The sequence below is a fragment of the Siniperca chuatsi genome, linkage group LG9 (genome assembly GCF_020085105.1).
Source record: "Siniperca chuatsi isolate FFG_IHB_CAS linkage group LG9, ASM2008510v1, whole genome shotgun sequence".
Lineage (NCBI taxonomy): Eukaryota > Metazoa > Chordata > Actinopteri > Centrarchiformes > Sinipercidae > Siniperca > Siniperca chuatsi.
The window spans coordinates 25,602,093-25,617,820 of record NC_058050.1 but is presented as its reverse complement, the minus strand read 5'-3'; the positions used below and the strand labels follow the sequence as shown (position 1 = coordinate 25,617,820).

At 40.3% G+C, this 15,728-nt stretch overlaps 1 protein-coding gene across 17 annotated transcripts in view; it reads right to left on the bottom strand.

The window, feature by feature from the left end:
• The window catches only part of LOC122881231 (vacuolar protein sorting-associated protein 13B-like), a 332,781-nt gene that overhangs the window by 229,089 nt on the left and 87,964 nt on the right, over positions 1–15,728 (bottom strand). For all 17 annotated transcript variants that reach the window (XR_006379131.1, XR_006379132.1, XM_044207134.1 and 14 more), the window contains exon 19: positions 13,270–13,449. Coding sequence is in view for 15 of the 17 variants with exons in the window: in XM_044207134.1 (XP_044063069.1) it covers positions 13,270–13,449 (180 nt within the window). In the remaining 2 variants the exon portion in view is untranslated. The remainder of the gene's footprint in view (positions 1–13,269; positions 13,450–15,728) is intronic.

Genomic DNA, 15,728 nt, shown 5'->3' with positions numbered 1-15,728 from the left:
TAATACAAAATTCTAAACATAACCACTGTGCAGAAAACCAGAAAAAACAACAACAGGAGGAGTAGTGGTTCTATTGTAGTGGAAGTATTGTTTCTTGAACGAATTCAAATTAGAGGGCTGACTCCTGCTGTCCCAGGTCAGCAGTGGACAGCAGAGTGGGTAGGTTGACATAAACCAGGCTACCCATTCCCTCTAGCATTATTGATCAGAGGTGAGCTAAACCACCTCAATCACACTGTGACACCAAGGTTAGCATAGTGTGGAAGTAAACATTAAAATCAATACATCTATCAATTGATATACAGTGGTGTGAAAAAGTGTTTGCCCCCTTCCTGATTTCTTTTTTTTTTGCATGTTTGTCACACTTAAATGTTTCAGATCATCAAACAAATTGAAATATTAGTCAAAGATAACACAAGTAAACACACAATGCAGTTGATAAATGAAGGTTGTTATTATTAAGGGAAAACAAAATCCAAACCTACATGGCCCTGTGTGAAAAAGTGATTGTCCCCTAAAACCTAATAACTGGTTGGGCCACCCTTAGCAGCAACAACTGCAATCAAGCGTTTGCGATAACTTGCCATGAGTCTTTTACAGCGCTGTGGAGGAATTTTGGCCCACTCATCTTTGCAGAATCGTTGTAATTCAGCCACATTGGAGGGTTTTCGAGCATGAACTGCCTTTTTAAGGTCAAGCCACAGCATCTCAATAGGATTCAGTTCTCAATAGGATTATTGTGAGACTAGTTTATGGATGTGTGACTTCCATGTCTAAGATTGACAATGTGAAACCTATCATGTCTGATGCATGTCTGGATGCTTTACATAAACCTCTGTTTATAGATGGTTACATCTGTAAATTTAAATGTGAAAATGGTTTACAGGATTAATTTGCATGCCTGGACATATTTCTCTATATCCATATATGAGAACAGCTAGCAACACACTTGCATATCTACTGGAAATCTGTTAATAAAGACATTGTGTTTTTGATAATTTCCTGTATAATTCTCAATATGCTATCTATTACTTTGTAGATGCCTGCAGCAGAAGTCATTTTACAAACTTCAGGTTTGCTTCTCTTGTGGAATACTGGACTAGAACTACTGGCCTATTCAAAAAGGAAAGGAAAAAAAGAACAAATGTCACGTAAAAATGAGGACCTACAAACTAAAAGCAGACATTTTTTTAAATTACATTGTGGGAAATTAAAAGAAGATCAAAAGTGAACCATAACATCTTGCTTGACAAATATAGAGACGTTAGTATGTGACATTCATCAAGAAATGTAAGTAAGGGCAAAGTGAAAGTCAAATACATACAAAATTTAAGAAATATATGAAATGATTCATGATTCAGACTTGGACATTTTAAAATACACTAAGATTTCCTACTTTACGTCTTCCTATAAATCCCACAAATATATTTTGACTTAGGTTTTTGGGAAACACTTGGATGTGACAATGTATTGGCATTATTTTCAAAAAGAGCTATATCATCCTCAGACTCTGTGTGAGTATATGTGCATGTATGAGTGTGTGTGTGTGTGTGTGTGTGTGTGTGTATAATGGATTTAAATAAAAGGCTTTTCCACGTTTGACTGGAATTCTGAAAGCATATGACCCTGTCCTCAGCAGACTAAAATAAAGCATTAACAGGCATTTTATGAAAGTCTCACCTCATCCACACTGTGCTCTATAAACATCAATCACACAGTCTAATCCTAGAGCTAAGGGTGACATGAAAGTGACATAAGCATGAGTTTAATTTTTAAAAAGAGAAGTGTAGCTAGAAGACAACAGGCTATAAACCCCTCTATTGTGATTCAAACCTGAAACCTGTGATTTTGAAGTTATAATCATTTTATTGATGTGTGCATTAATAGAGAGCTGAAGATGCTCTCCACATTGTGATGACTAACTTCATCTTCATCTTGTCTAACTTGGACAAATATGTTCTTTACACGTTAGCTGGTCAGTCGATGATGTTTTTTTTAAGAAACACATGTTGAAATACAAGCACCAACACGTGCTTGTGTCATCTTTGTTGTAGTCTGAATGTGCAAAAAGTTACAGATCGCAGCTTTAAATCTGTTTCATTTCTGCTGCCAATCATCCTACTTTAGCGAGCTGGTTAAACCTGCATATACTTAGTCATCTCAGCATGACTCTTGGTTCTTTTATGGGAAATGATGCCAAAGATGTTCCTGTGTGGTCTGAGGGGGGCTCTCAAGACAAATGAGAGCTCTGCATACAAAATAAGAAGAAGAAGAAGAAGAAGAAGAAGAAGAAGAAGAAGAAGAAGAAGAAGAATTACAGAACTCTAAGCAGGAGGAACGGCTTCCATATTTAGGGGATAAATACGTGACGATAGACTGAAGACTCTGAGAAGCCATTCTTTAGTCGGCCTGTCACTGGGACAAATCACAGTGGTTTTGGATCATAGAAAGAAATACAGTTTGAACAACAGAGGGCCAGGGTATGCAGCAAACAAAAGCTTGTATGATTTCCTTTTTGTCTTTCTAAGAAGACAGATTTCCCTCTAAGAAAAAGATGATGCTAAACTGTGCTCTTTGCTGGCCCCAACAGTGTTTCTGAACACGAGCCAACCCTGAAAAAGAACCAAAGACCTTGTAATTGGTACTATTGAGAGTCTTCTTTGTGTGTGAATGAGTGTGTGTAAGAATAAGCCAGTTATATGGGAGAATTCAACATTAGTGTGGGTTGTGTCACATTCCATTCTTGACTGAGCCTCACTGAAACCCCTCCCCCCTTGGGTCTGGTTTCTACCGGCTGATTCTGTTAATTACTTTGCCTTTTTTATTCTGTGAGAATTGTGAGAAATCTCTCTCACCGCCACCGCCATCCCGCCCAAACCTACACCACAACCCCGTAACCACCATTAGCTTAATTAATTACGTCTTAACACAGTGCTCCAGTAATAATCCCCACATCAACATCAAAAGAAATTTCCAAGAATAAGCTTGTACCCCTTCTCACCCCTACATCGTATTTCAACTCATCTTTCCCCGCAACCCCTTTTTCATCTTTTCAGCCTCACCACTGCTGCTTTATGTTGGACTGTACTTAAGACCAATAACTTTTAATATTTCCCCTTTTTTTCTTTTGAAGAGCTAGTGCTGCTGCAGTTCTGTGTGGTAAAGCTTTGCCCACTGTGTGCACACAGACTGATTTGGGCAACAGTGCAGCCTGGGAAAATGTGTGTGGAGCACAGAACAGAAGGGGAGTGGAGGTGGAGGAGTGCAGGGGGAATGGGAGAAGAGATGAGGGAAGGGCATGGTACGAGGGAGGAGGTGCGCTGCGGCAGCTGAGCTGTGAAGAAGCTAATGGGCTCTCATCCCCTTCCCACGCCCACCGTGTGTTTTCTGATGGGCACTCAAGCGGCGACCAGCACAGAACTCCCGCCAGCTTGCTTCAATACTGCTTTCCTAGGCCGATTCGGCATCTGTCTGAACTCTGGTTAGCCTATATGTGACTTTAGGACTGGCAGAGTATGAATCAGTAACCAACCTCTAATAATGTGAGGAGGTGGTGGTTGATCTCACTCATAGTTGGAACAGCAATAATGAGAGATGAAAGACAGAAGCATGGCTCACAGACAGACAGTGACACTGATAAATTAAGTGGTGTGATGAACAGGGAGCCACCACAAATTAATGTTTGTCGCTGTCAGCAAAGATGCGAAGGCATTAGAAAGGGAAATTCTCTATCCCAGGGCAACTGCTAAACAACGAAAAGTCTGTCACATTAGCACATCTGTACAGTTTATCGCGAAACATCAAAAGAGAAGGTATTAAAAACATCATCAGTGACATAAAGCGTAAAAGAGGTTTCTAATTAATTTTTCATCAAATAGTGTTATTTCAAGCCAATGAAAACCTATGCGATTACTTTATCAATTTAAATTCAAACAAATTCAAATGTGCATGAGACAGTCTTCTGGCCCACCCTAGTCAGTCTGGACATTATCCCCTCTAATTTGTGAGAATAAAACCCCAAGCCCCTGATTAGGTGATCTGAGGAAGCCAATTGTTTTGATTGTGCTGTGGGATGTTTGATCCGACTGTGTGGAATGTGCCGACCTTTGATCCAGTGACAACATTCAATTAAATAAGGTTAACTAAATTGACCTCTTCCACCCCTGCTACTCAGCCCAGAAATGGATAAAGTGTAAACAGCTTGTATACTACACAGTGAACCAGGGATTACCGCTGTCCACTTTAGCAAACAGTCAGCATGCCCTCTCCCACTATTAAAAACGACACTAATTACCTTTCCCTCTCTTCTTCTTTACTTACTAATGATGAACGAAGAATCTTAAATGATACCGCTGGCAAACTACTTTGAGTTTGGGGAGTTTGTGCTCTTTCTCTCTCTCTCTCTAAAGAGCTTAACTTGTAATTACTCATTGTCACATGGGAATTTGAAATGATGGGAGTGTATAGAACTGGGATGTGTGTGTGTGTGTGTGTGTGTGTGTGTGTGTGTGTGTGTGTGTGTGTGTGTGTGTGTGTGTGTTAGGCTCTTCACTGAATGTCCCACTGACAAACATTAAAAATGAATTGCACCTTAGTGGGAAATTAATCAGGGTGCCCTGGGAATTATATTACGCCCAGTAGCTAACAAGCTAGATCACTATTTTGCAGCTGCTGATTAACCAAGGGCAAGCATCCCCCACCTCCACAAACAGGAAAATGAGCAGGGAAAGCTGTAAAAATAAAATTACTTCAGGTGTTGTCTCAGTTTGAATAGAACATAAAAACTCAACATTAAAATGAGATGTTACTCGCTCGTCTGTTGCATATCAAACATCAAAGCTATTGGCTAGTGGCAAAACACATAAAAGGTCTTCAATCTGTGCTAAGATGGCCCTTTTGACCCATGAAAACAGATTTCTTAAAATGATTTCAAAATTGGATAGAAAAAAAACTGAATGGAAGGGGCTCCCCCAGTAGCTGACCTGGTAGAGCTCGTACCATAAGGCTGAGTCCTTACTGCAGCGGCTCGGGTTTGGTTCCAACCTGGGGCCCTTTGCAGCATGTCATCCCTTTGCTCTTTCCCGCCTTTCCTGTCTCTCTCTCTCTCTGCAGCTGTCACTATACAATAAAGGCAGAAATGCCCAAAAAACTATCTAAAAAAAACCAAAACTGGATGGACAAAATTCGACACATACATGGCATTTTAAAATGTATTGCATTTGTGCTGGTAATGAAGTTCACGCCAAATGTGATAAAAGAGGCCCTCTTACAGCCATTAAAGGAAGTTATTAGGTCTTTATAAAGATCATCTTAATTAAACTGATGAGCTAATATCGTCTCCACTTTCACAAAGTGAAAAAGGCTAATTACTTCTCTCTTTCCCTCTGACCCTGGCCTACATAGATGACAACTTTTAGAAGTGAAACAGCAGTGACCTCAAAGGCTAAATCTTCATCTCTATCTGACTCACTTACACACCACCATGATGCCTTACACACTGTAAGCTCACACCAGAAAAGCCTGTAAGTTCACCACTGTGTTCCTCCTAACCTGCAGTTAGTCCTGGGTTTCTGCAGTTTCAGCCCTGTCCTAGATGAAGCACTACTAAATGTCCCTGCTTTATTACCACCACCTGTTAATATGCTATAAATTATTATATTTTTTTCATTGATTAATGTTTACATAACTTGTTCTGTTGTTGCTCGTGTAATGTTGGCTGTATTATGCTTGACACTCCCTGACTTCCCAATTGCTATTTATATTCCATTTTCTGTTTGGTGTATTCTGTTACTTTACTGTTGCTATGGCCAACTTCCCCACAGGGATCATTAAAGTGTCATTTGCTCTCATCTATTCTCCAGTCTAAGCACGAACCCGAACCTCTGTCCATTTTGAATCTGCAACTGATATAAACTGAATAATTCTCAGGAGTGATGTAACATGTCTAATGCCAAATGGCCGCATGGGAGCTGTGATATCATGTAAGAGTTGCGGGTAGCCTGAACAGCAGCTTTACCCCAGTCACACTCCAATCCGACCCCATCTATAGCCTCAGCCCTTATCCCCGTGTACCCAATCTCTGCCCCCTGCCCCTCAGCCTCACACTCCAGTCAGGATTTAAGCACTGTGAGAGTGGCCTAAGTAGCCCAACACTTCACAGATGAACAGCTCCAGTAATGGGCCATGATTGACCTCAATAGCCAGCTCTGAGTGGGTTCCCTCGGGTCTAATCTCCACATTACCTGCTCTGCTTCACACACACTGACTGACGAGACATGATGAGAGTGGCTGCCTTGAAGATTAAACAGATTGTTGAGGAAGTTACAAGGATCTTAAACAAATAAATAAATGGAACAACCTCTTATGGTCTAGTTTCATGCACTGGAATTAAATCTAAAATTACGTGTGGAACCATTTTAATCTGCATGCTGCAAAACCTGGAGTATTTGTACTTTTGGAATATATATATTCAGAATCAGAATCAGAAATACTTTATTGATCCCCGAGGGGAAACTCTTTCGTTACAGCTGCTCACTATCACGTCAATGGACACTTGAGAATAGAAGGAATAGAAGTACTAAGCAAATCAGAATATAATACACTATAATACAGGTAAGATAAATTAAGTACAAAGTGGATATAAGTATAAAAGCTAAAATAAGTGTAAGTACCAAAGTGGATTTAGAGGTTGATAAGTATAGTACGGTATAATACAACATAATAATATAAGTAATAAGTAATAGTGCAATAATGAGTACTGTCAAGTGTAGCTTATTAAGATGATTATGAGACGGTGGATATTGCACAGTAGTAATAGAAGTATGAATAAATATCAATAAATAGGGAATTTTAAACTGAAAACAGAGTATACCGCACAGGAGTATTAAACAGAGAATATTGCACAATATTTCAAATATTGTAGTGATGTTAATGATCCAATGTCCAGTTTAGTGACTTAGGGTCATAGAGACTAACACTTAGAGGGAGGAGTTAAAGAGTTTGATGGCCACAGGCAGGAATGACTTCCTGTGGCGCTCTGTGGTGCATTTTGGGGGGATGAGTCTTTTGCTGAATATAGATATACTTTAAGACACCCTCTTAAGTAGGCATTTGTCTCTTAGGTGCTCAAAATAATTTCAGATGAAGTTTTGATCAAGTCCCAACAGCTACAAAGCTGGTCACATCACTTACAAGATTACTTAAAGAAATTGCCTCTGGTGTTTTCTCACAAGGACGTACAATAAATGTATTTTAGTACCATTTTGTCTACTGTAGGTCTATCAGCCAGAGAAAGCTCAGGCCAGCAGCTTAAAGCCATCAAGCTGCTGCCTGAGACAAAGCCAGACTGTTGATTTAACACTTAATGGAGTGAGTGAACACATGCAAAGGAGGGAAAAAGAGCATGATAGATGGACATATGAAAGTACGGCAGGCCTTTGAAAGATTGTAATGGAGAAGGATACCAAGGGAGATCCCAAAATTCACACCCCATCTATGGTGTCAGTGCAACCCATTCAAAGGCTACGGTTTCAGAGCGGAGGCAAAGAGAGCATGTGTGGCAAGTGTTTCTATGTGTATGCATGCTTGCGTATGAGCATGCACTACTCAGTGACTGTAGTGCATGCATGCGTGTGTGTTTGTGTGAAATGGTCAGATCAAAGTCAGGTGGTGCTTCACTCCCACCTGCTCTCATTAGTCTTTGGGTCTACACGCCCGGAGTACTGTAAGATCCCACCTGTTGCTGACTGCTGTGGCCAGGTCTCTTGTGGACACACACTCACACCCACACACATATATAGGACTGTATGGATGTGTCACCATATAGACAAGTAAAGATGCTTAAATATAGATATATAGAGTTATATATATTTAATTCTATATACATAATTCTATATATAGATAGACAGATAAATAGATATATTATTTTATGTCTATATATTTACTATGTTACAGTGTAAACAGCGTAGTTCAGTGCTGAAGACTGGACTTAATTCTGTATAAACTCTGAAACATTCTTCCCATTGGTCTAATATGAAAACAGTAATTGAGGAGAAAACAGCTTTAATATCTATTAGGCAACTAAATATGTTTAGTATTACCGCGCCCGGGGAATTCTCCAAGGATTAATTCCATGTAGCTTTCATAATTCCCTCCAATATATTTAAATTAAGATTAAAGATCACTTTGTTCCCCTATTCCCACAGCTCCCATGGTATGGTAAAGAGATCAAAACTGGAGGGCTTTATAGGGAACATCTTTAACATTTGCTCTGCTCTCAGTGTGCTTGATTAAATGTAACATTTTGAGATCCCAGAGTTCTGAGAAAAGCATAAATCATTGTCTCGCAGCTGCTGGCGTGCCTGGGGAAAACACATGCTATCCTTCACTCTCTCTCTCTTTTTGTCTTCTCTATGATCATAAAGCCCACCCGACCCGTTGGTCCCTCCTCCTCTGGTGCAAGTCTGGGTGGTGGAGGGTGGAGGGAACACCTGCAGGCTGCCGCTCGCCCTGAGGTTCAACATAAACCCCAGCTCCTCACACGCCCTCTAGCCTGTCCAAGCCCCCCTTAGTCTTTCCCATCCATCAGGAGTGACAGGCCCAAGACCAAGCCAAGGAGTATAGTCAGCCAGCCACTGTCCGGGATCAAAATGATCAAGCTGTCTCTTGAGTAGCACTGATAATTTGCACTCAGGTCATTCTGAATGATATGGCTAAGGATGTCTGGTCCTAGTGATTCTTAAGGCACTGCTCTACTCTGATTAAATTCACAAATAATTTATAGATCTAATACCAGTCAAAGAATACAGGCATCAGTCCCAGCGTGTGCTAGTGAAGGATGACATGTCCCTGGCTCCCAGCTGGACCCATGTGGAAGACTAACCTGTGCCCTTCTGATCCAGCCTGCCAACCTGGATTTCTGCCTGCTTTGACTTAAAAGCAACTACCTCACCCCCTGATCTCCACAAGTCTGCCTCCTCCTATAGCTGTCTTGCTTTCTTCTATTTTTGCTCCATCTCTCTCTTTGTTTTGTCATGTCATTTACTAATGGCATTGATTTTTCATTATTCATTGTGTCATAACAGAGCACACGCATTAATCATGTTTGGTACTTGTAAAAGGAGAGAAAATGAAAAAGAAAAAGGGGAGAATACTTGGCCGTTGTAGTACTCTGCCACTGCCAAAAATTTTATCATTGTTGGGTCCATCTGGAACAACTGCTCAATTAGGAGAAATCATCTGGGACTGTCACGTTGTAATACAAAGGGTTAAAGGCAAGATATGAAATTACCCACGCCTTTAATTGTTTTTAATTTATTAGAATGTTCCAACCTCAACTCTGTTAAATGAAAACACATTAGTCTGGATCTGCAGAAGTTCTACAAGTGTATAGGGACTCCCTCCAACCGCCACCCCTAACCACCCAACCCAATCTCTTCATTTTCTAAGTAAATTGGAATTTCGTTTTAATTCACTGGTAAACAATTAGACAGAAAACAGATGTCACTGGCCATATTTAAAGGAACTTATCTCCTTGGTGAATTAACTTTGCATGAAAGAGTGACAGAGATAAAGAGAAGATTAAAATGAGTCAAAGTTGCCATTAAAATGCCAGACTATGCATTAATTTATTTACACTACCGTTAGTTCAGTAAAGTGAAAATTAACATTCCTCAATGTGCTTTGAGGTTTGTTCTAAAAAATATTTCAGGCGACAACTGTGTATAGAAAGAGGCCAAGACAAAAGTGCTCTAGACTTGCATGGAGACATGTATGATTGGCCGTTAGTATAGAATTTAGCTGCCGATTAGACCAAATATGTTGTATCAGAAGTGACCTGAGATATGGGCCTTTCTGAGCTCTAAAAAAGGGAAAATGTAAGACATGGGGGAAATGGCTTCTGGGATGAATCAAAGGATCCATAAGGAAAGTGCTGGCAATTTCCAGAGCCTGTCACATCCTCTAAGAAATGAGACAACACAGATATCACACATACATGACTAGTGGGGAAACACTGAAGGCAAGGCTTTTCTCAACTTATAATCAACTGCAGTCAATCACATACAACAAAACATGACAATAAGGCATATATATGTGAAAGCACCATGGCATGCGAGTATATATATTCAAACACTTGAGTGACTACACGCTGGTAGCTTGATTTCGATTACCAATAAGCTCCCCCTTCTTCCTTGAATAAATATTATGCTTTGAGAATTGGGCGAACAGATCCCACAGCAATGCAGTGCTTTGCATTGCATCCCAACAAAGACCAGAAGCGACTAATCAAATGTAAAATAGAATATAAAAGTTGATTGTGGCTCATTATATCTTAATGTTTTCAGTATGTCTATGGTGTAAGGAGTTAGTTTTTCTCTTACGCCCCTACCCAAGTCCTATGCTCGATGTATAATGATCACGCTTTAAGAATTTGTTAAATGGAATCAACAGAGCCACATGGGATGAATAAAATGTGTTTGATGCCAAGGCCAAGTGCTCCAACAATTCAGAAATGTCATGATCACAAAATGTTGAGCCTGAGTCGGTCCTATGGGAGCAAAGGGTTCAGCCCGTTTAGAGTGGTGCTACTCCACCTTTCATCTCTGGCTGAATGAGGCGTTGCATCCATCATTCCATTAACACTGCTCTAACAGGCTCCCAGTCACCCTCAGGATGACAGCAGGGACATGGGACATGTGGACTGACCAAAAGCTTTGATGTAAGCCTGACCACCAAACAAAACACAGACCTATAAGTAGACACCCAAAAATGCCTGTGCGCGCGCACACACACTAACTTTGCAAGCTCTTCCTTCAGCAGGATGTCTGACACAACACACACACACAGAGAGAGAGAGAGAGAGAGAGAGAGAGAGAGAGAGAGAGAGAGAGAGAGAGAGAGAGAGAGAGAGAGAGAGAGAGAGAGATGTTCCAGTCTGGTGAAATTGTTACTGTCAAGCCACGCTGCTGTCTCCAGCTTTGACTGTATTGACAGGTATAATGCAGATAAAAGAATGATTTCTGGTAGAAATACTGTGTGTCAGCTGTTTTGTGGTGCCTTCTGTTCTAAATAAAAGTGAAAATACAACAAAGTTACTGTTTAAAATGGCATACAAGGTTTGTTCCTTTGTACCTACCACCAGCCAGTGAGAAATTAATCTATTCAGAGGGAGAGACAGAAAGTATGAGTATTCTAGATGTGAGATTAAAAGACACCAAAAAGGTTAAGAGACAAAAGAGAGATGAGAAAGAAAGAAAGAAAGCAAGAAACAAAGAACATTAAACACAGAAGAAAGGAAAAAAAGAGGCGAGTATTGAGGCAGTGATGAGAAGGAGTGCAGGCATGCACTGCTCCACATCTGCTGGAGATATATCCAGTGCTTCTGGGAGTCAGCCTCCCACCTCCCTTTCACCTTCATCTTCTTTCTTTCTCCCCCTCTTTTCGCTTCCTTTTGGTCTTCTGGTTTGTGTTCAGATCAGGTTTTAATATTCAAAAATATGTACTGTCTTTATGAACCATTGCTTTGCTGAAATAATATGCTCTCTAAATCAAAGTAATAGTCTGAGGCTGTGCACTAAATAGAATTTACCAGAGTTCCTAAAACTATCTATCTATGTCTGTGAGGCTGTAAAGGGTGGAACAACCCCTTGTCAGAAATACAACGTTGCTTTTAAAATCTACTCTTATGTCATTGCAACTTTCAGGAAATTTATTCAATGACTGTCCTGACATTTATCAAACCGTGAGTTGCCTATGAAATGTAAGCTTTTCCCTGCCTTACATTTTCAATTTATAGCAGTGTCTTGGCACTCTGTTCACTAGCAATGGGACAGTGATTGACTGGGTGATATTCAAACAGCAATGGAATTCCTGGTTAGGGATGACCTCCCAAAACCACTGTCTCTAAACTGCACTTTTTAACTGTACTTTTAAGATACAGCTGTATCTTCTCCTCACAATCTGAAACCACCTGAGGCCAGCTCTATCTCAATCTCAGCGCTGACATGTTAAAGGCCCAGGGGCCTGATTTGATTCAGGGCCTGGTTTGGGGGTTTACGTAAGTCAAGGCTACACAATGAATCTCTAATCTCTGCAGCCCTGTATTAAAAGTGATGTACAGTTGTGACTCTGAAGACAACTCTGAAAACAAATACTGGAGGTGTATTGTTTTACACTGTCACCCCAGGCTTCTCCTGTATCTGCTGTTGGGCGGGAGGGGGTTGCAGGATAACAGCCCAGAGTGTACTTTGAGAGACTCACCTTTAGTGGGCTTTTAGAGACTTGGGAGCAATTGAAGGCCATGACATAGGAGAGACTGTCAAGTACATCTACTTCCAAAGGTTTGAATCTTCCATGGGAGCGCGGTAGAGCTGCCCCGATAGAACTAGCTGCATTTGCAGGTGGGGAGGAAAGGTTAGTGATGACATACTGATATTCATGGCCTCATTCACAGAAGAAAGCACTACAGAAGCAATTTCTGCTTGAAAGAACACTGGAGACCATGCTGTATAGATGAGGACATACCTGGCTACTGCTGTAGATACATGAGAAGCACAGAGTTGTAGTCATTAAATATCCAACTTACTAAATCAAGCACTACAGCACTTTGAGCTTTGGAATCTGAATTGCATTTTTAGCCTTTTGGAAGGGCTACTGAATAATCCCACACCCTCCCTCTAAACACACATGCATACACCCACACGCTCTCGCACTGACACCAGAAATATAATCTGTGGTCTAAGGACGCAATCAAAATCTGCAACCTGACATCAGTACAGCCTTCAAGAGCAATCCTTGAGTGGTTAGCTGTTGTTAGCCAGCTCAGCCCAGCGCTGACAGAGACTAACTGCTGTTTAGAGAACTCATGATGCCTGTAAAGAGATGAAGAGTTGCCAACCCTGCCTCAAGGATACTGGAGTGGAAAACACTTATCGGCTTTACTAAACAAATAACTGAAAGGGGGCATTGCGTGACATTATGGGAGGAAGGAAAATATGAGGACCCAAACAAACCGAGACTCTTGCATTAGATCACCAATAATTGAGATGGAATATGGACTACCAGTGCCTGTCACAAGTCCAAACACCACAACCACGACCGGAAAATGAGTTAAAAAAACTGATATATCAACACAGGATGGTAATTTGTGATTTCAAAAATACACAGGTTGAGTAAGAAATTGTACTACAGAGCAATGTACTATGATAGATGCAATGGAAACAGGGAGGAGAGACTGTAATGCATGCACTTAAAAACATTTCAACAGCTTACCTGAGTTCCTGCAATCGTCACTTTGCTGAGGGACCTGAACAGAAAACGCCAGCAAGTCAGGGGCCAGCAAAGACTCAGGCTTGCGAATCTCATTAAGCCAGCGGCTCATATGGAGTTCTTTGGTGTCAGATGGGCCCTGAATCAGAGGAACCAGCTTCTCCTTAACACCTTCTCCCGAACCTAAGAGACAGGAGTTAACGGTTAATTAGTATATTACAAACTTCCCACTTACCAAAATCATTAAAAATTATTCACATTTACAAATGAAAAAGTCTTTGATTTGGCCAAGAGGATACAAAAAAGCAAGAGCTAGTCTTGATTGCTTCATGGATTACAAAAAATCTCTTTTATTTGAATCACTTTGTGACTTGAGTTAAAGGGATTTTCAAAGTTGAAATGAAGAAAATTAAGTGGTGAAACTGAATAAAAGTATAAGCATATGTAAGCTGTGTTTTAGTGTCTTAGACTAAATAATACAAGGGGTACACCAAATACTGAAGAGACTTTGTGTCTAAAGGCTTTTAATAATAACAGGGCTCAACAATAAGGACTGCCCAATTGCCCGGGGCAAGTAAAATGCCATGTTGGGCAAGTTAATCTAGCAACTCACTTGCCTGTAAAAAATAATTAAACATGTATTTTTCTGGAGCTGATGATGGAAGTAGCTATCTCTGTTGAGTGTTGCACAATCCCGATCAGGCACTCGGGAGTAAGGATGAGTACTGAAACCTGGTATTAAAGGGGCCCGGGGCTAAATTATTAAAGACTCTAGTATTTATCATGCTTGCTGCAGTCTCTCCTGCTATCTGTGTCGGGCTGAGCTCCTCCCAACACCCACCGACACACCAGAGCGCAGTCAGCGGTTAGCAGATCAGGCAGGCCGCGGTGGAGATTACTCAAGTTGACAACAACTACGCCCGTTACTGTAAGTAAGTAACAAACGCGAACATGTAAAAAGCGTTATTTTAATCTGCTCTGTCTGCAGTCTCTCATATGTTTTACACAAGCACAGTGCACTAGCTCGGCTAGTAGCGAATTGTTACAAATAAGCTAAAACGAAAGCTGTCTGTATGTAGTCCAACTGTTTATCTTAGTTTGCCACAAATCTTAAAATTTGGCAAATTCTTGTAAACTTACTGCTGACCCGAGACAAACCAGCCCCTCCTCCCTCTGCCAGGTAACTTATCTGCAGTGAATCACATCAGCAGCAGAGGGAGGAGGACAGAGGACAGGAGAAAGGACTGATACTCAGAAAGAATATCTAGACTGTACTCTTTATAATATTTACAGAGACCCAAGAAATTCCACCATGAGCAAGCACTTGACGATAGTGGCAAGAAAAAAACTTCCTTTAAGAGGTAGAAACCTTGGACAGAACCAGACTCAATGGTGGGCGGCCATCCGCCGCTGCCGTGTTAGGTTTTGAGAGCGAAAGAGAGGTTTGGAGAGAGAGAGAGAGAGAGAGAGAGAGAGAGAGAGAGAGAGGTAATGAAGAAAACTGACATCACTCAGTATTTTGATGTCAGGAATATGATTTATTTTACTGACATTTTAGATTTGTTTCCAGTGAGATATTATTGAGTTTATATAGTGACTTTGCTGTTACACTGTCGCTGCTCTGGAAACAATATTTAGTTATATTTAAATATATATAATAATATATTCAATTCTAATCCTGTTCTGAATTTATTCTTTTTTAAAATAATATATTTTTTTAAAAGCAAAAGCAAAGTTTTATGTAGTAATGAAAAAGAACCGATAAGAGTATCGATAAAGAACAGAACCGATAAGAGCATCCATAAGAATAGTAGTATCAATAAAATCCTAACAATACCCATCCCTACTCACGAGAAGATGGTGACGGGTAAAGACAAATTTTATGATAATTTATGACTCACTCACAGTTAAGGAGTCCATCTCTGGAAGAAGGAGGGGGGATTGTCATACCATTTTCGATATGCAATAATGTTTGTTGCTTTGCATCTACGACACACTTTGTCATTGTTCTGATTAATTTACTATATTTATAAAGATTAAACATGACAGTTAACTTTAGTTTTTGTTGTTATTTGATAACCCCTAATAAATAAAACAATTTGTATAGGGGCAAGTAAAAATTGACTTCAAGTCAAGAAAAATGGCAAAACCTACAGCTAGGTACCTTAACGTTGAACCCTGAATAAAGTATATAACTACGTTAAAATAAGTTCTAGCATTTATCAGCAATTCAAGTAGTCTGTCAGTCAGCAGTGCAGGTGAAATCTGTGAAAAAAAATGCTGGTGTTGCAGAAACTTCATAACATAAAATCATAACAAAATATGTCAAACAGAGAAAATGCATTGACCAAAGGAACATCCGCCACAAGGTAAAACTGACCAACAGGAATATGATGGACATGGACATGTACAGTAAACTGGGTGTTGACAAACAGTACTTCTCACCTTTGTAGCTGCAGTGC